The sequence below is a fragment of the Notolepis coatsorum genome (genome assembly GCF_963971535.1).
Source record: "Notolepis coatsorum genome assembly, chromosome: 8".
In the NCBI taxonomy this organism is placed as follows: Eukaryota; Metazoa; Chordata; class Actinopteri; order Aulopiformes; family Paralepididae; genus Notolepis; species Notolepis coatsorum.
In genome coordinates, this window is record NC_140172.1 from 130,169,721 (window position 1) to 130,192,303 (window position 22,583).

At 46.8% G+C, this 22,583-nt stretch overlaps 1 protein-coding gene across 1 annotated transcript in view; it reads left to right on the top strand.

Annotated features, from left to right (window-relative positions):
* Window positions 1–22,583, top strand: part of slc8a2a (solute carrier family 8 member 2a) — a 137,182-nt gene that overhangs the window by 98,345 nt on the left and 16,254 nt on the right. The window contains exons 3-7 of the mRNA XM_084319909.1: window positions 1,889–2,026; window positions 3,288–3,515; window positions 4,518–4,784; window positions 18,839–19,282; window positions 20,959–21,323. Of these exons, the coding sequence (XP_084176035.1) occupies window positions 1,889–2,026; window positions 3,288–3,515; window positions 4,518–4,784; window positions 18,839–19,282; window positions 20,959–21,323 (1,442 nt within the window). The remainder of the gene's footprint in view (window positions 1–1,888; window positions 2,027–3,287; window positions 3,516–4,517; window positions 4,785–18,838; window positions 19,283–20,958; window positions 21,324–22,583) is intronic.

The window sequence follows — 22,583 nt, forward strand, 5'->3', positions numbered from 1 at the left end:
AACCACGTATATATACGTTGTAAACTCGGTTTTGCTTTTATTCCATTTTAATATCCTACTCAATATCACGGAGCTGTATTTTGGCTGGAAACTGCATATCGGGACTTTGAAAGTGCAGTACCGGCCAGATCCTGGTATTGGCGCTGTCTCGATAATGCAGTTTCCCCTGTTGCAGACCGGGTGTCACCTTTTTTTCGCTCCGGGTTAGCTTTTCTGTTAGCCTGAAGCGAGGGCTTCAACCGATGGCCTGGAATACTTATTGCGACGCCGAATTCAGTATGCAGTAAAGGAATATAGCATCAGCCAATGGACATATCGATCTACCAGATGGCGATCAAATAACTGGGAAATTCTTTTTGTAATCCAACCGGCCACAGGTAAGAGCGATTTGATGTCAATTTCAGTCTGATCGGGCCTTGTTCTCATACCATCCACCCGGTTAGCATATGATGTTGCAATAACGAATGCCGTTATTGGTCATCAATAATCAGAAACGACTTCCCCCGCCCCCCCCCCCCCCCCCCTTCATGCATTCATGGTGGAACATGATACCGATCATATGCATTTTGATTTTTAACTCTAGCTTGTGTAGGGCCGAAACACCAATCGATTTAACATTATTAGCTTAGCATTACATTATTAGAGCGCCCAGCCCACACACACTCAGCAGCTCATGCAGAGAGTCAGACCTTCAGCACTGGACAGCGCCCACTCAAATAATTTTTACCAGACATTATGACCCTGCAATGTAGTTTGAATGAATGAATGAATGAATTATTTTATTTCAAATGTTTACAAATACAAATAAATAAACATAAAAAAAATTATCTTTCGAATTTTTTTACAAATAAACAAACGAAAAGGATAGGTTTGAAGCCGAAGGCTTATAGAGCAACCTACCCCTAATTCAAAAACAAATTCAAAAAAGTTAAAGTTTGCAAAATATAACAAACAAACAAAAAAAACATCAAAAATCAACAAAAAACGACCCCGAAAAGAACAAAAAAAGTTAAAGTTTGCAAGATTAAACAAACAAACAAACAAAAAATCAACAATCAACAAAAACCGAACAAAGAACATAAGCCAACATAGGAAAATCAAAACTTAATCTCCAATACCCGAGTTTCATGGTAGAGAAAAACAGATTCTACATGTATGTTAAATTTGACTATAAGATTCTAGAACCCTGTTTTTAAACATCTTTTTAAACTTAAAAATACTCCTGCTGTTTTTTATTCAGTCAGTCAGTTTACTTTAGCTTGTAATAAGATTCCTCCCCCCGCCCTTTTACCGTCTTGAATTTCGGGTTGTACTTTTTTCTCTGTGCCGCCATGGCGATCAGCAAATGTGATTGACGTTTGAATGCAAGTAACAAAATAAATAACTGTGTTGCAGCGTCAATGGCAACCAGATAAACAAATAATGTAGACCTAATTCTAATTGAGATTGGCCTTTATTTGTCAAAACATGTAGCCACACCCGGCCAGTAAAGGGGACAGCCATATGAGACGTCTATATGAGAATAAAAGTTTTGCGGTATGTGAACTCAGGAGTAGCACCATGTTACGACCCTGGCTCAAAGGGAAGCAACATTAGTGCAAACAGACATCAATTGTCTATTCTAACTATGATAACTAGCACAAACTAAAGAGCAAACTGGTGGAAAGGGAAGAGACACTGTTTACACAATCTCTTCTAGCAACAGTCACCCTGCATGTGTGTGTGGGGAAGGCCTTTTGAGCACGGTGTCCAATTAGCACTAATCAGCCAATTAGCAGCAGTCAGCTGTACCACAGGCCAAAAAGCCTGGGACATAACACACCACCAGGGGAAAGCGGTGTGAACTGGTGGTGCAGGTTGCATCACACGTGTCTCCCTGTCCCTCTAGGAGAGGAAGATGACCATCACACAGCCCAATGGAGAGACGACAGTAACCACTGTGCGCGTCTGGAATGAGACCGTGTCCAACCTCACCCTCATGGCGCTGGGCTCCTCGGCACCGGAGATCCTGCTCTCTGTCATCGAGGTACATCCTCTCATCACAAACACAGTCAATGTGATGCATTACTATTTGTTTGTTTATTTATTACATTTATTTTCCCAGAGCATGTACATTTATACCTTTTTAGATGCAAAGAACCTCATAGACCAGTGTCACTCACTCGCTCGTTCACTCGTTCACTTGTTCACTCGTTCACTCACTCACACACTCACTCACTCACTCACTCACTCACTCACCCACCCACTCACTCACTCACTCACTCACTCACTCACTCACCCACTCACTCACTCACTCACCCACTCACCCACTCACTCACTCACTCACTCACCCACTCACTCACTCACTCACTCACTCACTCACTCACTCACTCACCCACTCACTCACTCACTCACCCACTCACTCACTCACCCACTCACTCACCCACTCACTCACTCACTCACTCACTCACTCACCCACTCACTCACTCACTCACTCACTCACTCACTCACTCACCCACTCACTCACCCACTCACTCACTCACCCACTCACTCACTCACTCATTCACCCACTCACTCACTCACTCACTCACCCACTCACTCACTCACTCACTCACTCACTCACTCACCCGCTCGCTCGCTCACTCACTCACTCACTCACTCACTCACTCACTCACTCACTCACTCACTCACTCACCCACTCACTCACTCACTCACTCACTCAGCCACTCTGCCCCCCAGTGGTGGCTCACAGCCATGGCACTTTGTGTAAAGACAGAAAAGTGTTCATAGTGTCCTAGTTCATTGCTTCACTAATAATTAGGGCTGTACCGAATGTCATTTTTTTAACATTCAACGCTTCTATTGAAGTATTCAAACGAAGCTTCGAATGTAATTTTTTTTAAATCATACAAAAAAAATATATATATATATTATACTTTTGTAAATTTATTTATTTATTTTTTCAAACGAAATCCTCAATTTGAATAAAGTGATTAATCTGATTAAATTAGTATTTTTCTTTTATTAAATCAACTTTCTTTATCAGTTTCGTCAACATAAATAATCCAATAAGGGCACGGTTGGTATGAAAGTGATGGTCACGTCTTATAGTATAATATTATAATATTAGTGTAGCCTAATCTTTAACTGCAACTGTGAAGAAATATTTTTTTATTACAAATAAAAAATTCGAATGTTGATTTAGAATTCGAATGTCAACATTATGATCGAAGCTTCGAAGCATTCGGTACAGCCCTACTAATAATGCTTTGCATTGTGTCGCTTCTCATGTCTTCTCCGTGTGGCAGGTGTGCGGGCACAATTTCCATGCGGGGGAGCTGGGCCCGAGCACCATCGTGGGCAGCGCCGCCTTCAACATGTTCGTGATCATCGGCGTGTGCGTGTGGGTCGTCCCCGACGGAGAGTCTCGCAAAATCAAACACCTGCGAGTGTTCTTTGTCACAGCCTTCTGGAGCATCTTCGCCTACATCTGGCTCTACCTCATACTTGCCGTCATCTCACCTGGAGTTGTAGAGGTGTGTGTGTGTGTGTGTGTGTGTGTGTGTGTGTGTGTGCGTGTGTGTGTGCGCGTGTGTGTGTGTGTGCGTGTGTGTGTGTGTGTGTAGGTGTGTGTGTGTGTGTGTGTGCGTGTGTGTGTGTGTGTGTGCTGTATGTGTGTGCAGTGTTGTTATGTATGGCATTACATGGAGTTGTTACATTCTTCATAGACCTCTCACATGTATTGTAATTGAACTTTGTTTGTGAAGCAACAGTTGTGACTGCAGGATCAAGAAAAGAGGGTGGGGCTTGAGAGTACATTTCTCTGCCCAAATAAGGGAGGGCGGGCCCCTCAGCGTGGGTAAATTAATGGGTTATTAATCTGGCATTGTCTGCGGTTCACATGGGCTCTTTACCTTGAACAAGGTCTTTCTTAAAAGTATTTTTTTTAAATCTATTTCTCTCTCAGACTTTGACTCTCGATGTGGCAGTTTATCGCTCGCCAAAGCTGACCTGCTGCAGGTCCCAGGTCACTCCGACATCACCAGCCGCACTGCGTCCTCGTAGTGTGGGGGTGGCGTAACGAAATTGCAATACGCGCTCATTTAAAGGAACACGGCGAGATTATGGGAAAATAACTTACCGTCTTCTCCAGAATCAGACAAGATACATTTTAAACATGAAAAAAAATTGTCGGATAGCTTTTACTGAACGCACAGAGAGGAAATTGGTATCTAATTGTCTGACTCTGGAGAAGACGGTAAGCCCATTTCCGATAATCTTGCCGTGTTCCTTTAACGTTAGCAATGTGGCTATTAAAAATAGGCGAATTAGCAAAACATTATACTCCTTCTGTAAAATGTCACTTTACCCCAAATACAGGATAACGGACAAAATTACTGGTAAACACGAAAAGGAAACAAAAAGAAAAGAAAGGCACTGGGTGGCTTTGTGTTGTTTTTTCCCTCCAAAATGACGACAACAACACTCGAGGGGTCTCTCACGTACATTATTGACTGGCACTGGGTGTTTATTTGCAGGTGTGGGAGGCCGTGGTGACCCTGCTGTACTTTCCAGTGTGTGTGGTCTTGGCCTGGATCGCAGACCGCCGCCTGCTCTTCTACAAGTACATGCACAAGCGTTACCGTGCCGACAAGAGGCACGGCATAGTGGTGGAGATGGAGGGTGACATGGCGCCCAAGGGGATCGACCTGATCATGGAGGGGAAGTTCTCGGACGACAACTCCAACCCTGGGAATTCCACCAGCGTGACCGTGTCCGTGCAGACTGAACAGAACAAGGACGAGGTAGGAGAGTCGGAGCACGGAGGCTCTGTTGTATTTCCAATCTGTTATTTCTGTATTCCCCTGTTGAATCACCGTCTCCCTACTATTTAGCTTGTTCTCATTTAAAGGAACACGCAAATATCATGAGAAATGCGCTTACCAAGGTGGCGCAGTGGGCAAGGCGCTCGCCACCAACGCAGGAGATGCTGGGTTAGAGCCCAGCTCTCTGCGTTGCTACCAGCTTGGCTGGTCGTTCATACTAATACAATTGGCAGTATTAGGGGGTGGGAAGCTGGTGGGTGGGGATCGGACGCTGTGGACAGCGACTCCTACAGGTCGGTTGGTGCGCCTGCGCAGTCCCTCGCCGCTGAGAGATCGCGCTGTGCAGGTGAAAAGATGCGACGGCTGCCTCCTCGAGTACCGGAGGGGACACGTGATGCAAGGCTTCGTCCACATTGCAGCCGGCTTGTGGGAGGCATGGCCTAACAGCGTTCGAGACAGGGGAGGGTAGAATTGGACAATACGAAATTGGGGAAGGGAGAAAAATAGAAAATGGGAAGAAAAAGTAGATAAAAAAAAAAAAAATGCGCTTACCATTTTCTTCAAGAAGATAGATACCAGGGGCGGTCAGGTGGCGTAACAGAGATTGCGTTCGTCACCAACCCCGGAGCGGCTGGATTCGCCTGTTCGAATCCAGCTCACAGCTCCGGGGTTGTCACCAGCTTGGCTGGCCGTTCACACTAATACAATTGGCAGTATTAGAGGGTGGGAGAAGCTGGCGGGTGGGTCCGGGTCGTTGTAAACAGCGACTCCTACAGTTCGGTCGGGGCGCCTGCTAAGCGCGGATAGGATCTAAGTGGGATAGTGTGATCCTTCCACACGCTACGCCCTCTCAGTGAGAATCCGCGCTGCCAGGTGAAAAGAAGCGGTTGATTGGCTGGACGTGTGTCGGAGGAAGCACGTGGTAGCCTCCACTCTCCCAGACCGACTGTGGGGGGTAAGTGCGCAGCGACCAGGAAGGGGATTGGGAATTGGCATAACGACTAACATTGGGATGGGAGAAAATCGGAGGAAAAAGGAGGGGGGAAAAGATAATAATAAAAAAAATAAAAATAAGATAGATACCAATTTGCGCTCTGTGCATTCAGTAGAAAGCTATCCGGCTACAAGCTAGCCTAGCTTAGCACAAATGAATATAAGCGGATACGGACCACTAGCCTAGTTTAAAACTCTGGGAGAGGTATTTTTGGCCAACAGCTAGGCTAGTGGTCCATATCCGCTTCCATTAATTTGTGCTAAGCTAGGCTAGCTTGCAGCCGGATTGTTTTCTTTTGAACGCACAGAGAGGAAATCGGTATCTATCTTCTTGTCTGACTCAGGGGAAACTGGTTAGCGCATTTCCCATCAGCTTGTACAGACAGGAGCTTGACCCTATTGACTTTGCATTAGTTTGTGGCTAACTAGCTGAAGCCAGTATGAGGAAAAGCATGGATTGTGCTGAGAAAGGATTCTACCAATTGACAACATTGGTCCTCATTCACGAACAGATTTACGAGAAACGTTACGAGCAAATTTCATCGTAACTTCACTTTTCGGGCAGACTGCACGCTTTTCGGGCAGATTTTGGAATTCTCAAACAGTTCCTTCTCTGGGATTCACTAAGAGCAGGATTTACGGGTGTGGAAAGGCAGTCGTTAGTCGGACAGACTGGTGTGGCCCGTGTTCTTACTTGGGAGAAATCATGGTGATTGCGTTCACGTCGATTCTACAGACATCCTCGGAATTAAATAATTATAATAATAATAAATACGACAATATTTGTATCGTTAAAAATTACGTTTTACATTTATAGGCATGCCTCAACGAGGCATTGTGATGTCGGAAAATGAATAAAAGCCATCAAACACTGCAAATGACTGAGTGAATAAATACATAAATGAATAAGAACTAAACTCAATCACGCGGATATAGCTTCTTTCCTTTTTTTATTAAAAAAAATTATTATACACAAAACAAGACAAACACAATACAGTAATAATAATAATGACAAGACCTCACAATACCGCAATAATAATAACATAAAAACATAAAAAATCTACTTATACTATTACAGACCACAATAGACACCACAAAAGACATTTCCTCCCCCACTCCCACCCCAGGACCCCCGGACCCCCCAGGACCAACACCCCGACCCCATTCCGCCGCTAGATTGTGGCCTTTACTCTCTCGGCCGCTGAGACCCAAAGTCCAATGCCGGCCTGTCCAACCCCAATCACCCGTGCAGTAGAGATTTCCATATAAATTATATCCAACAGTGTCAGAGACCAATTAATCATTGTGAGCCTCTCAGGTTCTTTCCACCTCATGGCTATCAGCTTCTTGGCTGCAGTAACGCCCGCCAGAATGATTATTTTCTGTTGTATGGATGCCGGTAGCAGTGATATATCATTTAGGAGCAGTGTCGCTGCTGTCAATGGGATTATCAAAGTTTAGCTGTCAAGGATTTCCAAAAACAAGCCACTGGTGGGCAATCCCAAAACCTGTGCATATATATATATATATATATATATATATTTTTTAATCTCATTCATTCCATAAGAACGTAGAATAAACATTTACAGACTTTTTTTTTATATGGTCCATTTGCATGTTCTTGGTATCTTATTCTAGGGACATCTATGGATCTCAGGGAATGTATTCCCAGTGTCAGAAATACTGTGTCTGTTACTAGGCTTGAGTAAATTATAATGAACCAAATGAGAATATCAATTCAAATTTTAAATTTTTTTTGACTGTGAATAACACTGTGCTAAAATTGACCAGACCTGAAAAATCTAAGCAAATTAATAAAGGGAAGATGATTAAACAGAAGGTTTTGTAGATACAGTACTGAATTCTGCCATCCGGACACATGCAATTTGAAATATGATTATAGAATATAAAATATCAGGCCCAAAATGGTTATGCGATAAAAATGTGATTAATTAGATTAATTAATTACAAATCCTGTAATTAATTAGATACATTTTTTTAATCGCCTGACAGCACTAATTATAAATCTATAGTTTATTTGCAACAACGCACTAACGTACGTTACATATGTTGTATTGTACTTGTGCTGTATAATGATAATACATTTGAATCTAATCTAATCTAATTTTGATCAGTCGCAAATCGCTTCCGTGCTACCTGTTGAATATGGTGGTCAGCACAACCCAGATGCAATGCTGAGCCTCTCTGTAACTGAGGGGTACAATTCCCTGACTGTATTGATAAGTATGGTATCATTAAACCACTACCGCTTTATGTACTTTAACTACTGGCCATACAGTACACGATATCTAAATATGATGAACACTTTCCACAATGAAATCGGTTCCAGTCAAAGGTAATAATCAAATATTTAATGGAGCAAAAGGTACATAGAATATTTATCTTACATTTATCATTTGAATGCACTTGTAAGGCAAATGAGTACTCGTAGGCAAATCAACACTGAATGTCCAATCTCTGGTTACGCAGGAAGCAAGTATACAACCTGGCTCTTAGGGAATTATATCTATGGTACACTTAATGATATAGCGGGATATTCTGGAGGGGGTCCTCCCGGTTGTAAGCCGGTAGGGGGGGTAGGAGAGCCGTCGGTAGTAGACCGTCTGGTCAACGATATCTATGGAGACTTCAAGTACAGAAGACAGTGCAATAGACTCTTGATCCGTAGATGAATACACCTTGGTTCTCTTGTAGGCTGTAGCTCCACAATGAAGAAGAAGCTAGGCGACCTCAGTCTCTCTGAGCGCCGACTCAACTTGACTCCTCTCGGGGGTAAATCCAACACTCACAGGCGTCGGCGATTATCCGCTCCACAAATCACAGTACCAAAGCAAATATATATTCCAGCCGCATAGGGCTCAGCAGTCGTCGGGTAGGTAATCCAGTGTACATGTCCCTCGGTCCTCGCCTAGATCTCCTCGGATGAAAGCGCCATGTGGTCGGCCCAACCTGGATAAGACTCTAGATAACACGAGGAAGCGTTGGAGATGCTGGTCACTTTAGAACTCTAACCGCACGATGCACCATACACGATAGACTATTATTACTTGATAGAAATACGTCGCACTCAACGGTACAGTGCCAAACTCTGACAATTCAGTTATTAATTCGCACGAGGTCTCAATGCTATTCTAAGGCCAAACAGGCCATACTTCACCGCACGTCGTATCGTGGGTGAGGCTTCACGTTCTGTTACTAAGTTGGGAAGAAGGGTAAGGGACTTCTACATTTACTTGCGCCATATTTATATGCACGGTGAACAAATAGTGCCACTCTCATTTCGGTAGCCGTATCCCTGAGCGGAGCCGGGGCTAGTACGGACATGTCTCGTCGGTACCTTTGAACTTGACGCCAGGGGCTGGTCCCCTGGCGCCTGGTCCTTTGTCCAATAAGAGAATTAACTATTATGGGCTATAGTAGGCTAAAGGGATATTCCGTGCATATGTACAAGGAATATACAAGGGATATCAAACGATATACAAATACTATTCAATATATATCCATAAATAAATATATATATTCGGTTTAATCTGATCCTAAGCCGCCCCCTAATTAGTCCCACCTAATTAGCTAAGCAGAGACAGATTAACCGCACTGTCCACTACTCAATGTCCGCTGTGAGGGTCAGTCAGTTCACAAAGTCATGGGGTCATGGTCGTCATCGATAGTATCGGGGAGCCTTGGCAGTTCTATTAGCCTCGCCACGGGTCGGGTGTAGGTCCGCCCTTGGACGAGCACTTCAGCTGCTCGGACCTTTCCATCGGCACCGGTGATCACTTTGCTTACGCGGCCAGCCGGCCACATAGCTCGGGGTAGTGACTGGTCGATAATCATGACGACTGTTCCTTCTGTCAAATTGTCTCTCTCTTTCACCCATTTCTGGCGGGTCTGTAGAGACGGTAGGTAGTGGAGTAGGAAGCTGTTCCAAAACTTGTCAGCCAATACTTGACTGTACCTCCACATTCTTCGGCCGTTCGCTTCTTCAGGCCTGTACATTGTCTGGGGTAGCGCGGGGTCCAGCCGCCCCATCAAGAGTGTGTTGGGGGTGACTGGGTCGACATCTGCTACATCACTTGAGACGTAACCGAGGGGCTTTGAGTTCAATACTCCCTCGATCTCCGTGAGGACTGTCATTAAGACTTCTTCCGCCACGGTCTGGGCCCCAAGCACGGCGTACAGGGCTGTCTTTATAGAACGTACTTCTCGTTCCCAAGTTCCACCGAAGTGAGGTGCGTTCGGGGGATTAAACTGGAAGTCAATCTGGGATGGAGCGAGGTGGGTCTTAAGTTCTGGGCCCATAGCTTGGAAGCTCTCTCTCAGCTCTCTTTCTCCGCCTTTGAAGTTTGTCCCGTGATCAGACAATAATGTAGACGGTTTTCCTTTCCGTGATGTGAATCTTCGGAAGGCCATAAGGAATGAGTCTGTGCTCATGGTTGGAAGGAGTTCGATATGTATCGCTCTGGTGGTCATGCATTTGAATACAATACCCCACCGCTTCTCGGTTCCTCTTCCTTTCTTTATATACAGCGGGCCGAAACAGTCCATACCGGTGGAGTGAAAAGGCTTGTCGCCGAGTCGGAGGCGACAGGGAGGTAGGTCAGCCATCCGGGGTATACTGGGCTGGGCTCGCCACTTACGACAGTCTAGACAGGTTCGCTGGAAGCGCCGCACTGCTTCTCTCCCTTGCAGTATCCAATAACGACGTCTGATCTCCGCGAAGACTCTCTCTGCCCCTGCGTGGTGCACATCCTCGTCGTATTTCTTTATGATCAGCTCTGTGACCTTGTGTCGGCTGTTCAAGACTATCGGGTACTTGACGTCATCCGGTAAGTCTGGGGCTCTCCGCAGACGACCACCCACTCTGACGAGACTATGGGCGTCGCTCTCGGGGGCTAGGTGGAGCAGTCTGCTGTCTGATGGGACGGGCTTTGCTCCCTGTAGACAGTCTAGCTCATCGGGGAACGAGTCTCTCTGGGCTCGTTGTAGTAGAAGAAGTTCTGCTTCTTCGTAGTCAGCTGCTGAAATGTCAGTCGTGGGCTGAACCTCTGGGTGGTGCCACAGAAATGTCTTTAGCTGCGCACTCTGTAGGGTGAGGCAATCGTCTATGTCGGGGTCTGTGGAGACGAGTGTGTTCAATCCACAGAACATAGGTTTCTTGTTTTCGGCCTCCTCTTTACTCGCCTCCCGTGGGGTGGGTGTAGGCCACTCTTCTTCGGGGAGCTTGAGAAACTCTGGTCCGTCACTGTAGAGGTTGTGACGGGTGAGGTCATCCAGGGACATTCCCCGGGTGATGACGTCAGCTGGGTTGTGTTTGGTGTCCACATACCTCCAGCTCGCTACTTCTGTTAACTCTTGAATCTCGGTGACTCTGACTCCCACGAAGACCTTGTATCTGCACGAATCAGACCGGATCCATGTGAGTACTGTCGTGGAGTCTGACCACAAGATTGTTCTTTGCACCGGGATGGTGAGTTCACGTTGGATTAACGTGGCGAGCTGCGCTCCTGCTAGGGCTGCGCAGAGCTCTAGACGCGGGATAGATTGTTGCTTTCGTGGGGCTATTCTTGAGCGAGCCAGGATGAAAGCAGTATGTATTTCTCCTCCCTCCTCTCGGGCACGCAAGTAGGCCACCGAACCGTAGGCTACTTCGGAGGCGTCGCTGAATACGTGCAGGTCCATCTTGCATGTCTCTGGCCTCACTGTGGGTGGGAAGTAGCTGCGGCGTATGTTAACACCTGGGAGTGAGCGGAGTTCCGTCTCCCACTATCTGTTCGGGTATGGGATCGTCCCAGCCCTGGTCCTTGTCCCATAGCGCTCTTACAATCATCTTTGCCCTGGTGGTGTAAGGTAGAATACATCCCAACGGGTCATATTGTCTGGCGAGTGTTCTGTATACACTCCGTCTGGTGGTCGGTATTGCCGTCGACCTTCCCTGCTCCTTGGTCAGGGGTTTGTGTCTATAATGGAGCGAGTCTGTTTTGAAGCGCCAGACTAGTCCTAGTGTCATTTCTTGGGCTTCTCCTGGGATGGTCGCCATCCAGGTCTCGCTGCTCGCTGCCTTGTCCTCGGGGGAGAGGCTGCGCAATACTTGCGGGTCGCTGCTGGCCCACTGCCTGAGATCAAAGCCGCCTTTGATCAGGGAGGCGCGGAGCTTGAGTAGAAGAGCCTCGGCTTCTTCTGGCGTCGAGACGCTTTGTAAACAGTTGTCCACGTAGAAACTATTTGTCACACTTTGTCGGACCTCTTCATCTGCTGCTGGGTCCTCTGCGACGTGTTTTTGTAGTGCAAACGTAGCACAGCATGGGCTGCATGTGGTTCCGAAAGGGAGGACTTCCCATTGATAGATGGCTGGGTGCTCATCTCCGATCCTCTCTCTCCATAGGAACCGCAGCAGGGGCTTGTCCTCCTCCACTAGTCTCACCTGCAGGAACATCCCTTTGATGTCGCCGCTGATAGCCACCTTGTCCTGGCGGAAGCGTAGTAGCACACCTAGTAGAGAGGGGCCGAGTGTTGGGCCGGGCAAGAGCTCTTTATTCAGATTTTGTGATCCGATCTGGTAGCTGCAGTTAAACACAATACGATCCTTGCCGTTGTGGTGGACCTTGTGGTGCGGCACGTACCATGATTCGGTCGTCTGATCGGCCTCTTTAATGTCAATTTTCTTTATGTGTCCCGCTGTGATTAGCTTGTTAATCTCAGCGCGGTACACAGTCTCTTGAGCGGGGTCTTTGGCTAGGCGCCGCTCTGTGTTCAATAGATACCGCTCCGTCGCTTCTTTTGTGGCGTGAAAGGTGGGCATTCCCTCTCGCCTCAGGAGTGGAGTTGCGTATCTCATCACTCCGTTGACTGTGACTCTCTTTGTCCCTTGCTCGAGGAGGGCTATAGCGTAAATATCTTCCTTAGAACAAATGTCTTTCTTTTCGTTCTTAAAGGGCATTGTCTCTAGTGTCCATAGCCTCTCGACATGCTGCAGGAGAGTGGTGTCTTCTTCTGTCACTCTGGAGTGGAGGCAGCTAGTGGCTGCTGTTCGGTTAAGAGACTTGGCGAGGGGGCCTTGTAATGTCCATCCTAGGCGGGTCTCGACTGCTGCAGGACAACCTCTGGGTCCTGTATGGACCCGGTCTATCGGGACTATGAGGTCTGCATGGTCGGAGCCTATCAGCAGGGTCGGGGTGGCACCGTCTATGAGCGGGATAGGTAGTTGACGCAGGTGCACATATTTATCCATCAGCTTGGCGATGGGGTAGGTGTACTGCGATAGTCCTATTTCTTGGCTGGTGAAAGCATTAGTAATCCTATACCGTCTCTCTGGCTGCCCGCTTGCTGCGATAGTGAAGGAGACATTCTCGCCCTTTATCGTCTTTAGATCTCTTATTGTCCGAATCGTCATCTGGTTTTCGCTCCCCCGCAGCCCCAGCTGGGCCGCAGCGGACGCGAGGAGAAGGGTCTTCTCTGACCCGTCATCAAGGACGGCGTAAGTGTCCATGACCTTATCTTGGTAACTCAGTGTTACGCGGACCACCTTTAAGAGCACCTGGGCGCCCCCGCTGCTAGCGGGGTCAATGTACATAACACTTGCCTTTGTGCTGCTGGATGGTGCAGGCTTTCTTCTGTTACTGTCGTGTAGGACATCTAGGTGGGCTCCGTCACACCGACTACACCTCTTCTTTAGGCGGCACTCGGCTGCCATGTGACTGCGCGCACATCGGTAACAGCGCCTGTGACTCACTTCTTCAGCTGTCATCTTCTTGAACAGGTCACATTGTGACAACCAGTGTAACTTTTCGCAGTACGGGCACACCATCTTCCACTTCTCTTTCATCGAGGGGGTACTGTGGTTCTTGCTGCTCGGTACTGATTCTGATTGGTGCATGACAGTCACCAATCTTCGGCCATCGTTTGCTCTCCTAGGTCCCTCTCTGGAGCTTGGTGTGCTCCGCACGAACGTATCCAACCGTAGGCTGCTGACTTCTCTCGCCAGGAAGTCGGCTAGGTCTAGGAGGGATGGCTCGGGACCGTTAGGATCACGGTGGTCTCTTTGCCGCCTGAAGCGCTCCTGTCGGGCGGGCGGCAGCTTCTCTAAAATCCTCTCGACATTCGAGTTTCCGTATAGTTCGTGCATACCCTTTTCTCGTTGCGCCCCCAGCATCCCTACCAGGGATTGTACTTTGATAGACAGGTCGTCTAGTGAGCGATTGTCTGTTGCTGGGGGTAGGCGGTCAATATGCCTTATCTCTTGTATTACGTAATCCCATATACGTCCATATCTTTGGTCTAGTGCTGCTAGAGCCGCGGTGTATGGGGTCGTAGAGGTGGCATAAGCTAGCGCTATGTTGTGCGCTCTGGGCACTTTCAGGTGCTTCAATAGGATAGCATACTTGTGGCGTTCATCAGCTACATCCACCATCATTGTCTCTAAGCACATCCGTAGCTCCGTGTACTGTGCTCGGTTCTCATGGGTGAAGTCTGGAAACGTCGGTGTGCCAATGTATGACGCCGTGGATGGCTGGCACATCGGTGAGCGTTGGAAGAGAGGCCTCCTAGGCGAGTCTCCTCTTACGCCTCTCGGTGGGCTGGTACCGGCAGGGTACCATGGCCCGCTGGTCCAGGTGCTATTCCTCGGGACTGGTTGTGCGTCATGCTCACCCGTGAATAGAGTCGGGGGTCTGTAGCGCAGAGCCGCGGGGGTATAGCCTGGGCTGTACTGGACCTCCTGGTCCTGTGGAGTACTGTGCTGCTGTCGGGCTTGACTCTCCTCCTCTCCCTCTTCTTCCTCTGTCAGGTCATCTAGATCCTGTAGTCGTCTATTTAGCCTCTCCGCGGTGTACGCCGTTCCTTCCTTGTAGCTGGGTCTCACTGGGACCGGTCGGGGAAGGGGTTCGGAGGGGGGTATAGGCTCTCTCTGGTGGTCGAGTTCAGGGTCGCTTGATCGGTTAGGGGAGGGTGCCCTTGACCCGTGTCTTGACGAGGCCCTGGAACCCCTTGTGGAGGGAGGGGGTGTTGCCCTGGCGATCAGCTGCTCCATTAGCTGCGCTTGTAGTCTGTCGCGCTCGGCTTCGCGCTTGGTGAGATCTGCTTCTCTTTGGGCACCGGCAGCGGCACGCTGGGTGTCGGCCCGGTCTCTTGCCATATTCTCTTCCGTCTGAAGGCGTCTCATCTCCAGACGTATACGCTCTTCGTCGCTCCGTTGCTGCGCTTGAATGCGTTTTCTTTCCATGGAAGAATGTTCGCGCTCACTAAGCGTCTGTGCTTGGAGCCGATCGCGCTCTGTGGAGGCTGCTAGGCTGGCGAGGAACGCCTGTGCCAGCATCTTGTCCGCCTCGCTGGGGGAAGACGCTGGTTGAGGTGATCCGCTCCTGGCAGTACTCGTTGGGGATGCGTTCTCCTGCGGGGAGTCCTGGAGCTCTATCTCCTCGGCGCTCTCCTCATCTTGTTCCGTGCAGAGTTCCATCTCTGGAGGGTTGTCTTCCTCCCGGAGCTCTCCGGGGACTACTTCTTCGGTCTTGGCGGGGGGTAAAGTCGTGTCAGTTCCCTCCTGGTCCCCACCGTGAGCTTGGTCAGTTACATTAGAACCCACTAGGGCCTCTGTGGTCGGGGTATCCTGGTTGATAGGGTCGGACATAATTTTACTTTCTACTTTTACCGCGTTTACCGTTTGTAGAAGGCTAGGTAGTATACTGGCAGCGTAATCCTCTAAGTACTGAGGTGGCTGCCGTCTACGCTGCGGGCGTTCTACTTTAGGAGGACCGTTTCGTGGAGTGTTCATCATAGGCCATTTCAATATTAATACCACTATATTAATATTACACTAATTACCCTCCGGCTCGAAGGACCAATTGTAACTGAGGGGTACAATTCCCTGACTGTATTGATAAGTATGGTATCATTAAACCACTACCGCTTTATGTACTTTAACTACTGGCCATACAGTACACGATATCTAAATATGATGAACACTTTCCACAATGAAATCGGTTCCAGTCAAAGATAATAATCAAATATTTAATGGAGCAAAAGGTACATAGAATATTTATCTTACATTTATCATTTGAATGCACTTGTAAGGCAAATGAGTACTCGTAGGCAAATCAACACTGAATGTCCAATCTCTGGTTACGCAGGAAGCAAGTATACAACCTGGCTCTTAGGGAATTATATCTATGGTACACTTAATGATATAGCGGGATATTCTGGAGGGGGTCCTCCCGGTTGTAAGCCGGTAGGGGGGGTAGGAGAGCCGTCGGTAGTAGACCGTCTGGTCAACGATATCTATGGAGACTTCAAGTACAGAAGACAGTGCAATAGACTCTTGATCCGTAGATGAATACACCTTGGTTCTCTTGTAGGCTGTAGCTCCACAATGAAGAAGAAGCTAGGCGACCTCAGTCTCTCTGAGCGCCGACTCAACTTGACTCCTCTCGGGGGTAAATCCAACACTCACAGGCGTCGGCGATTATCCGCTCCACAAATCACAGTACCAAAGCAAATATATATTCCAGCCGCATAGGGCTCAGCAGTCGTCGGGTAGGTAATCCAGTGTACATGTCCCTCGGTCCTCGCCTAGATCTCCTCGGATGAAAGCGCCATGTGGTCGGCCCAACCTGGATAAGACTCTAGATAACACGAGGAAGCGTTGGAGATGCTGGTCACTTTAGAACTCTAACCGCACGATGCACCATACACGATAGACTATTATTACTTGATAGAAATACGTCGCACTCGACGGTACAGTGCCAAACTCTGACAATTCAGTTATTAATTCGCACGAGGTCTCAATGCTATTCTAAGGCCAAACAGGCCATACTTCACCGCACGTCGTATCGTGGGTGAGGCTTCACGTTCTGTTACTAAGTTGGGAAGAAGGGTAAGGGACTTCTACATTTACTTGCGCCATATTTATATGCACGGTGAACAAATAGTGCCACTCTCATTTCGGTAGCCGTATCCCTGAGCGGAGCCGGGGCTAGTACGGACATGTCTCGTCGGTACCTTTGAACTTGACGCCAGGGGCTGGTCCCCTGGCGCCTGGTCCTTTGTCCAATAAGAGAATGAACTATTATGGGCTATAGTAGGCTAAAGGGATATTCCGTGCATATGTACAAGGAATATACAAGGGATATCAAACGATATACAAATACTATTCAATATATACCCATAAATAAATATATATATTCGGTTTAATCTGATCCTTCGTAACACTCTCCCTTCCGGAATGAGGAGCTGTTGAATCAGTTTGCTCACGGTCCTTCATGCCCTTATAAGGAGCTTCTAAGGCGTTTCTGTATGCAAATTCAGGTGTACGAGAATGCACCTTCAGTTTAAGAATGAGTGACGTTCTTCATTCAGTTGCGATCATTTTGGCCACTTAAGAGCACCTCTCCACGCGTTCAGGAATCCGGAGGAGGACTATCGTAGGTTTCCTCTTACGAACACAAGGTTCTTTACAAGGAAACTTGCGAGAATGTTAGTGAATGAGGTCCATTGTTGGTAAGTAGGAAATAGGGGTGGGTTTCCAAAATTCTGAACTATCCCTTTAAGGCTTGGTCACGCCAGCATTTGGCCACGCCAAGTGTCCTCGCTTGCTGTGGCAAAATTGCTACGGTGTTATGATGCTTGGAGTTCAGTCAATCATGCACTGATCCACAGCTGCAATCCTCTTAGCTGTTCTCACATTGGTTGAGCATTGGTGAGCGACTTTGCAGGTCAAATTTGAACGCTGGCCAAGCAGATTAAGCGAAATACAGGTGTGACAGAGCCTTTATTGGATTGTAGATATTTTTTTATATATTAGATTAGATTATTTATATATATATTTTTTTTTTGAATGACAGTGACAGCTAAACATGTTGACAGTTTTACATGTCATTAACTCAATCCCCGCCAACAACGTTTATATACGTGTTTGGCCAACAACCGTTGAACGCCAATCACGTATATATACGTTATTTGAAAGTTTTTTCCTTTTCGACCTTTTCGATATTTTTATTCATTATTCATCCGGGGACCTCTGTGTTACCATAGGGAATGAGTCTGAGATTGCCAAAGTGCAATACCGGCCACATCCAGCTAGATTTTAAACCTTGCATCTTGGCCTGTGCAACGGTCAAATGTCACAGGCTCACTTTTTAACTTATTATTATAAGTTTATAATGGTGCGGTTATAACGATCGGATTGAGACGGGTCAAATGCTCCCAGTGCATGATGTGTGGTGGATTATGTTGGCGTCATGATAGACACCAATACTGGGACTCGCGATCAGATAATTGGAATATTCTTTTTGGGGTACATCCTAGTGAAGGTAAGGGCTATATGATATCAATCCTGCATTGATCCAACCATGTCTTCACCTTCACCCCGATCGCAACATATGTGTGTAAGGTTACTCCACAACGTATGCCGTTGGTGACGATCAAAGCATCAAAAAACTACCCCCCCCCCCCCCCCCTTTCATGCATTCATGATGAAACATAATACCTATGATATAGATTTGATTTGGGAATAATAGCGTGTACAGGCAAGAAACGGCAACGTGTATAGTAGAATTGACGTATAAGCCTATTACTCAGCCTCACCACGGTATAACACGGTATAACACGGGAACGTATGGATGGAAAATGTATTCTTTTTCACATATTGAACAATAGATAGGTGATGTCAAATGGGCCATAGTATTGTATCCATAGCTATAATATAGAATATAGTTATAGCTCTACAAACAAGGTTTGTAGACGCACTCCTATCGCACTCCTATCTTTTAAAGCGTGGCAGTGCTAGAACGGGGCCCCGTCTAATCCCTGGCGGTCAATGAGTTAAGGATGAAAAATGTATATATTATTATTATGATGAGTATGATGATTATGATTATTATTATTATTATTATGATTATTATTTTTACCATTATTATTGTTATTATCATTATCGTTGTTATTATTATTTATAATATTATAAAAAAAATTGTATAACTTGTATTATTATTATTACTAGAGTATATCCCCTTTGGTTTCCCCTTTTCGTCCAGGTGGTTCGCATCCTGAAGGACTTGAAGGAGAAGCACCCCGACAAGGACCTGGACCAGCTGATCGAGATGGCCAACTACGCTGCTCTGGTCCAGCAGAAGAAGAGCCGTGCCTTCTACAGAGTCCAGGCGACGCGGCTGATGATCGGCGCCGGCAACGTGCTGAGGAAACACGCCGCCGAGCACGCTCGCCGCAGGGCCGCCGCGAGCCAGGAGGGTGACGACATCGCCACGTGCTCCCACGTGTTCTTCGAGTCAGCCCAGTACCAGTGCACAGAGAACTGCGGCTCTATGAGCCTCTGGGTGATCTGCGACGGAGGCACCGGTGAAAACACGTTCTACGTGGACTACCGGACAGACAACGGTTCCGCCAATGCCGGGGCGGACTACGAGTTCACAGAGGGAACCCTGGTGTTCAAGCCTGGGGAGAGCAGAAAGGAGATCAAGGTGAGGAGGTGGAGAGGGAGCACGGAGGTGAAGGAAGAGAGGTGTTGGATCATTTAACCGTTTCTGCGCCAAAAACTAGTTAACTCGTTATAGCCCGCCAATCGAATTCGAGTAAACTCGTTATTGGATAGTTATTTCTTTTATTCGCTATTTCCATTCATAATTCATCCTGCTATGCTGTAGGACTCTGTGACACTCTGTCTGAGACCGCAACGGTCCGATTTCGCCGCCTAACGCCTTGCGGCCGCTATTGCACTCCATTTGAAACTATGTGGTTTGTTTTCTCGGCCGAGCTGCGGCGTGGGGGCAGGTTCTAAACACTCCGGCAAAACAAGCGGTTACAACAGATGCATCGACAAGGGTCCCCACCCGCCCGTTCATGTGCAATGCTGGATAACGTTGGACACAGGATCGCTGTGGATATTTGGAATGGCGATCAGATAATTGGATTATTCTTTTTGCAGTACATCAAAGACAAGGTAAGGACTATATGTTATCAATCTTGATCCGATATTTTCTTTCCCACCGATCGCAGCATGTGTCTGTAATGTACTGTGTAATGTATGCTGTTGGTGGCGCTCGAAGCATAGAAAAACGATCTCCCCCCCACCCTTTCGTGCATGCATGATGAAACATAATACCGATAATCTAGCATTGATTTCAGATTTATTCAATAATCAGGCGAGAAATGTCACGATTTATAATGAATTGCACTAAAACGCTGTTTAGCAGAGTTTCCTGGGAATACACAGGATCACTCTAAAACTATACTCATATTCACCACGGTATAAAACGGGAACGTATCGATGGAAAAAATATTTCTTTATGGCATATTGAACGGAAGGTTCATACTGTCAATTGACAATGATATTGGATCCATAGCTATAATATAAAATTAGGGCTGTCAGTTTATCGCGTTAATTAGATTAATTAATTGCACAGCAAATTATCGCGTTATGAAAATTAACTCAAAATGTATTTAAAGAAAAAAAGTTATCTCATTCATTCCATAAGAACGTAGAATACACATTTACAGATTTTTTTTTTTAATATGGTCCATTTGCATGTTCTTGGTATCTGATTCTAGGGACATCTATGGATCTCAGGGAATGTATTCCCAGTGTCAGAAATACTGTGTCTGTTACTAGGTTTGAGTAAATTGTAATGAACCAAATGAGAATATCAATAAAAAAAACTGTATCTTTGACTGTGATTAACACCATGCTAAAATTGACCAGACCTGAAAAATCTAAGCAAATGAATAAATGGAAGATGATTAAACATAAGGTTTTGTAGATACAGTACTGAATTCTGCCATCCGGACACATGCTATTTGAAATATGATTATAGAATATAGAATATCAGGCCTAAAATGGTTATGCGATTAAAATGCGATTAATTAGATTAATTAATTACAAATCCTGTAATTAATTAGATAAAAAAATGTAATCGCCTGACAGCACTGTATAAACTATAGGTTTAGCTCTACAAACAAGTTGACCGATTACATGGGGTTAATGGGTGGCATGAGCCTATGCACTTCCCGGAAGGGGCGTGGCACTCAACGTGTTAAGATAAGGAAAAAAGCAATAAAAAAAGCAATAAATGCAAAAAAAACAAATATAAAAAAAATATATTAAAAAGAAAGAGACCAACATGTGTTTCCCGCTCTCCAGGTGGGCATCTTGGACGACGACGTCTTCGAGGAGGACGAGCACTTCTTCGTGCACCTTCAGAACCTACGGCTGGAGGAGGGTGGCGTCGAAGTCGGGACGGGGACCCCGGCTGCGGGCCGCCTGGTGGAGCCGCCGCTGGCCACGGTGACCATCCTGGACGACGACCACGCCGGCATCTTCACGTTCGGGCAGCGCGAGCTACGGGTGAGCGAGAGCTCCGGCGTGGTGGTGGTGACGGTGGTGAGGAACTCGGGCTCCCGGGGCACGGTCGCCGTGCCGTACCACACGGAGGACGGCAGCGCCCGCGCCGGGGTGGACTACGAGGAGGCCAGGGGGGAGCTGGAATTTGCCAATGAACAGACCAGGTGAGGGCCGCGTGGCTCAACGAACCCCCCCCCCCCCCCCCCCCCCCCCTGAGGCGAGGATAGGGAAAGTCTTTTGGAGCCTCAGTTTATTTTCTACCCCCTCGGAAAGTGGATGTATTGATTGCCAGAGGGGAGACAGTGTAAATATTCTGACTAAGGAGGATTTACTCTCCGTTCAACATGCATAATTTGGCATAGTTGTGTGTGTGTGTGTGTGTGTGTGTGTGTGTGTGTGTGTGTGTGTGTGTGTGTGTGTGTGTGTGTGTGTGTGTGTGTGTGTGTGTGTGTGTGTGTGTGTGTGTGTGCGTGTGCGTGTGTGTGTTCACCTCCACATGGATGAGCTACCTTTAGGCAGAGTTACCTGATGATTTGACACCCAATGATAATCCCAGCCCTGATCAGGTGGAGGAGACTCCCGCCTCCCAGCATTAGCTGATGTATCCTTTTCCCATTAAATTTTCAGGCTATATAAGCTGTGTTTGCGTCCTTGGCTAATGGTACACTTAACTAGTGGTACTGTAGCCACTGTTATGTCATCAGGCCATACAGTGGGCTCTGGACGCCGGTAATAGTGAGACATCTGAAGACAGTGACGTGCCACGTGGGAATGGGGAAAGAATGAGGGGGAGGGGACTTGCAATGCATTGTGGTCCAGTTGTTCTTTCCTACTGTGACACGTTTTTGAAGCGGCTGCATATACTGATGACTTAAGTAAGTTAGTAATAAACAAAAACATGTACTTTATGGTATACATAAACATAGCACACCATGGTGTTTACATTTGAATAATTACAATAGCTGTGGTCTTGTAAGGCATTTGATTTGTGAATGAATGAATGAATGAAAACTTTATTTAACAGATTGCAGAATGGGTACAATACAGTACGGCTCAATACACACAATTGTTAAGCAGACCAGAGAAAGACTTTCGTCTTGTTTACATCAGGGTACTGTAGTTGGCATACAATATGAACATATTGTGTGTTATAGGTTGTGTGTGTGTGTGTGTGTGTGTGTGTGTGTGTGTGTGTGTGTGTGTGTGTGTGTGTGTGTGTGTGTGTGTGTGTGTGTGTGTGTGTGTGTGTGTGTGTGTGTGTGTGTGTGTGTGTGTGTGTGTGTGTGTGTGTGTGTGTGTGTGTGTGTTTGGTGCACTACTGTATGTTTTCTGTATGAATTATTTAGCCATGCTGTGTGTTGAATTATTTAGCTTGTGATGTGATTTAGATTGATGGGCAGGGAGTGTATAAATATTTCAGAGGG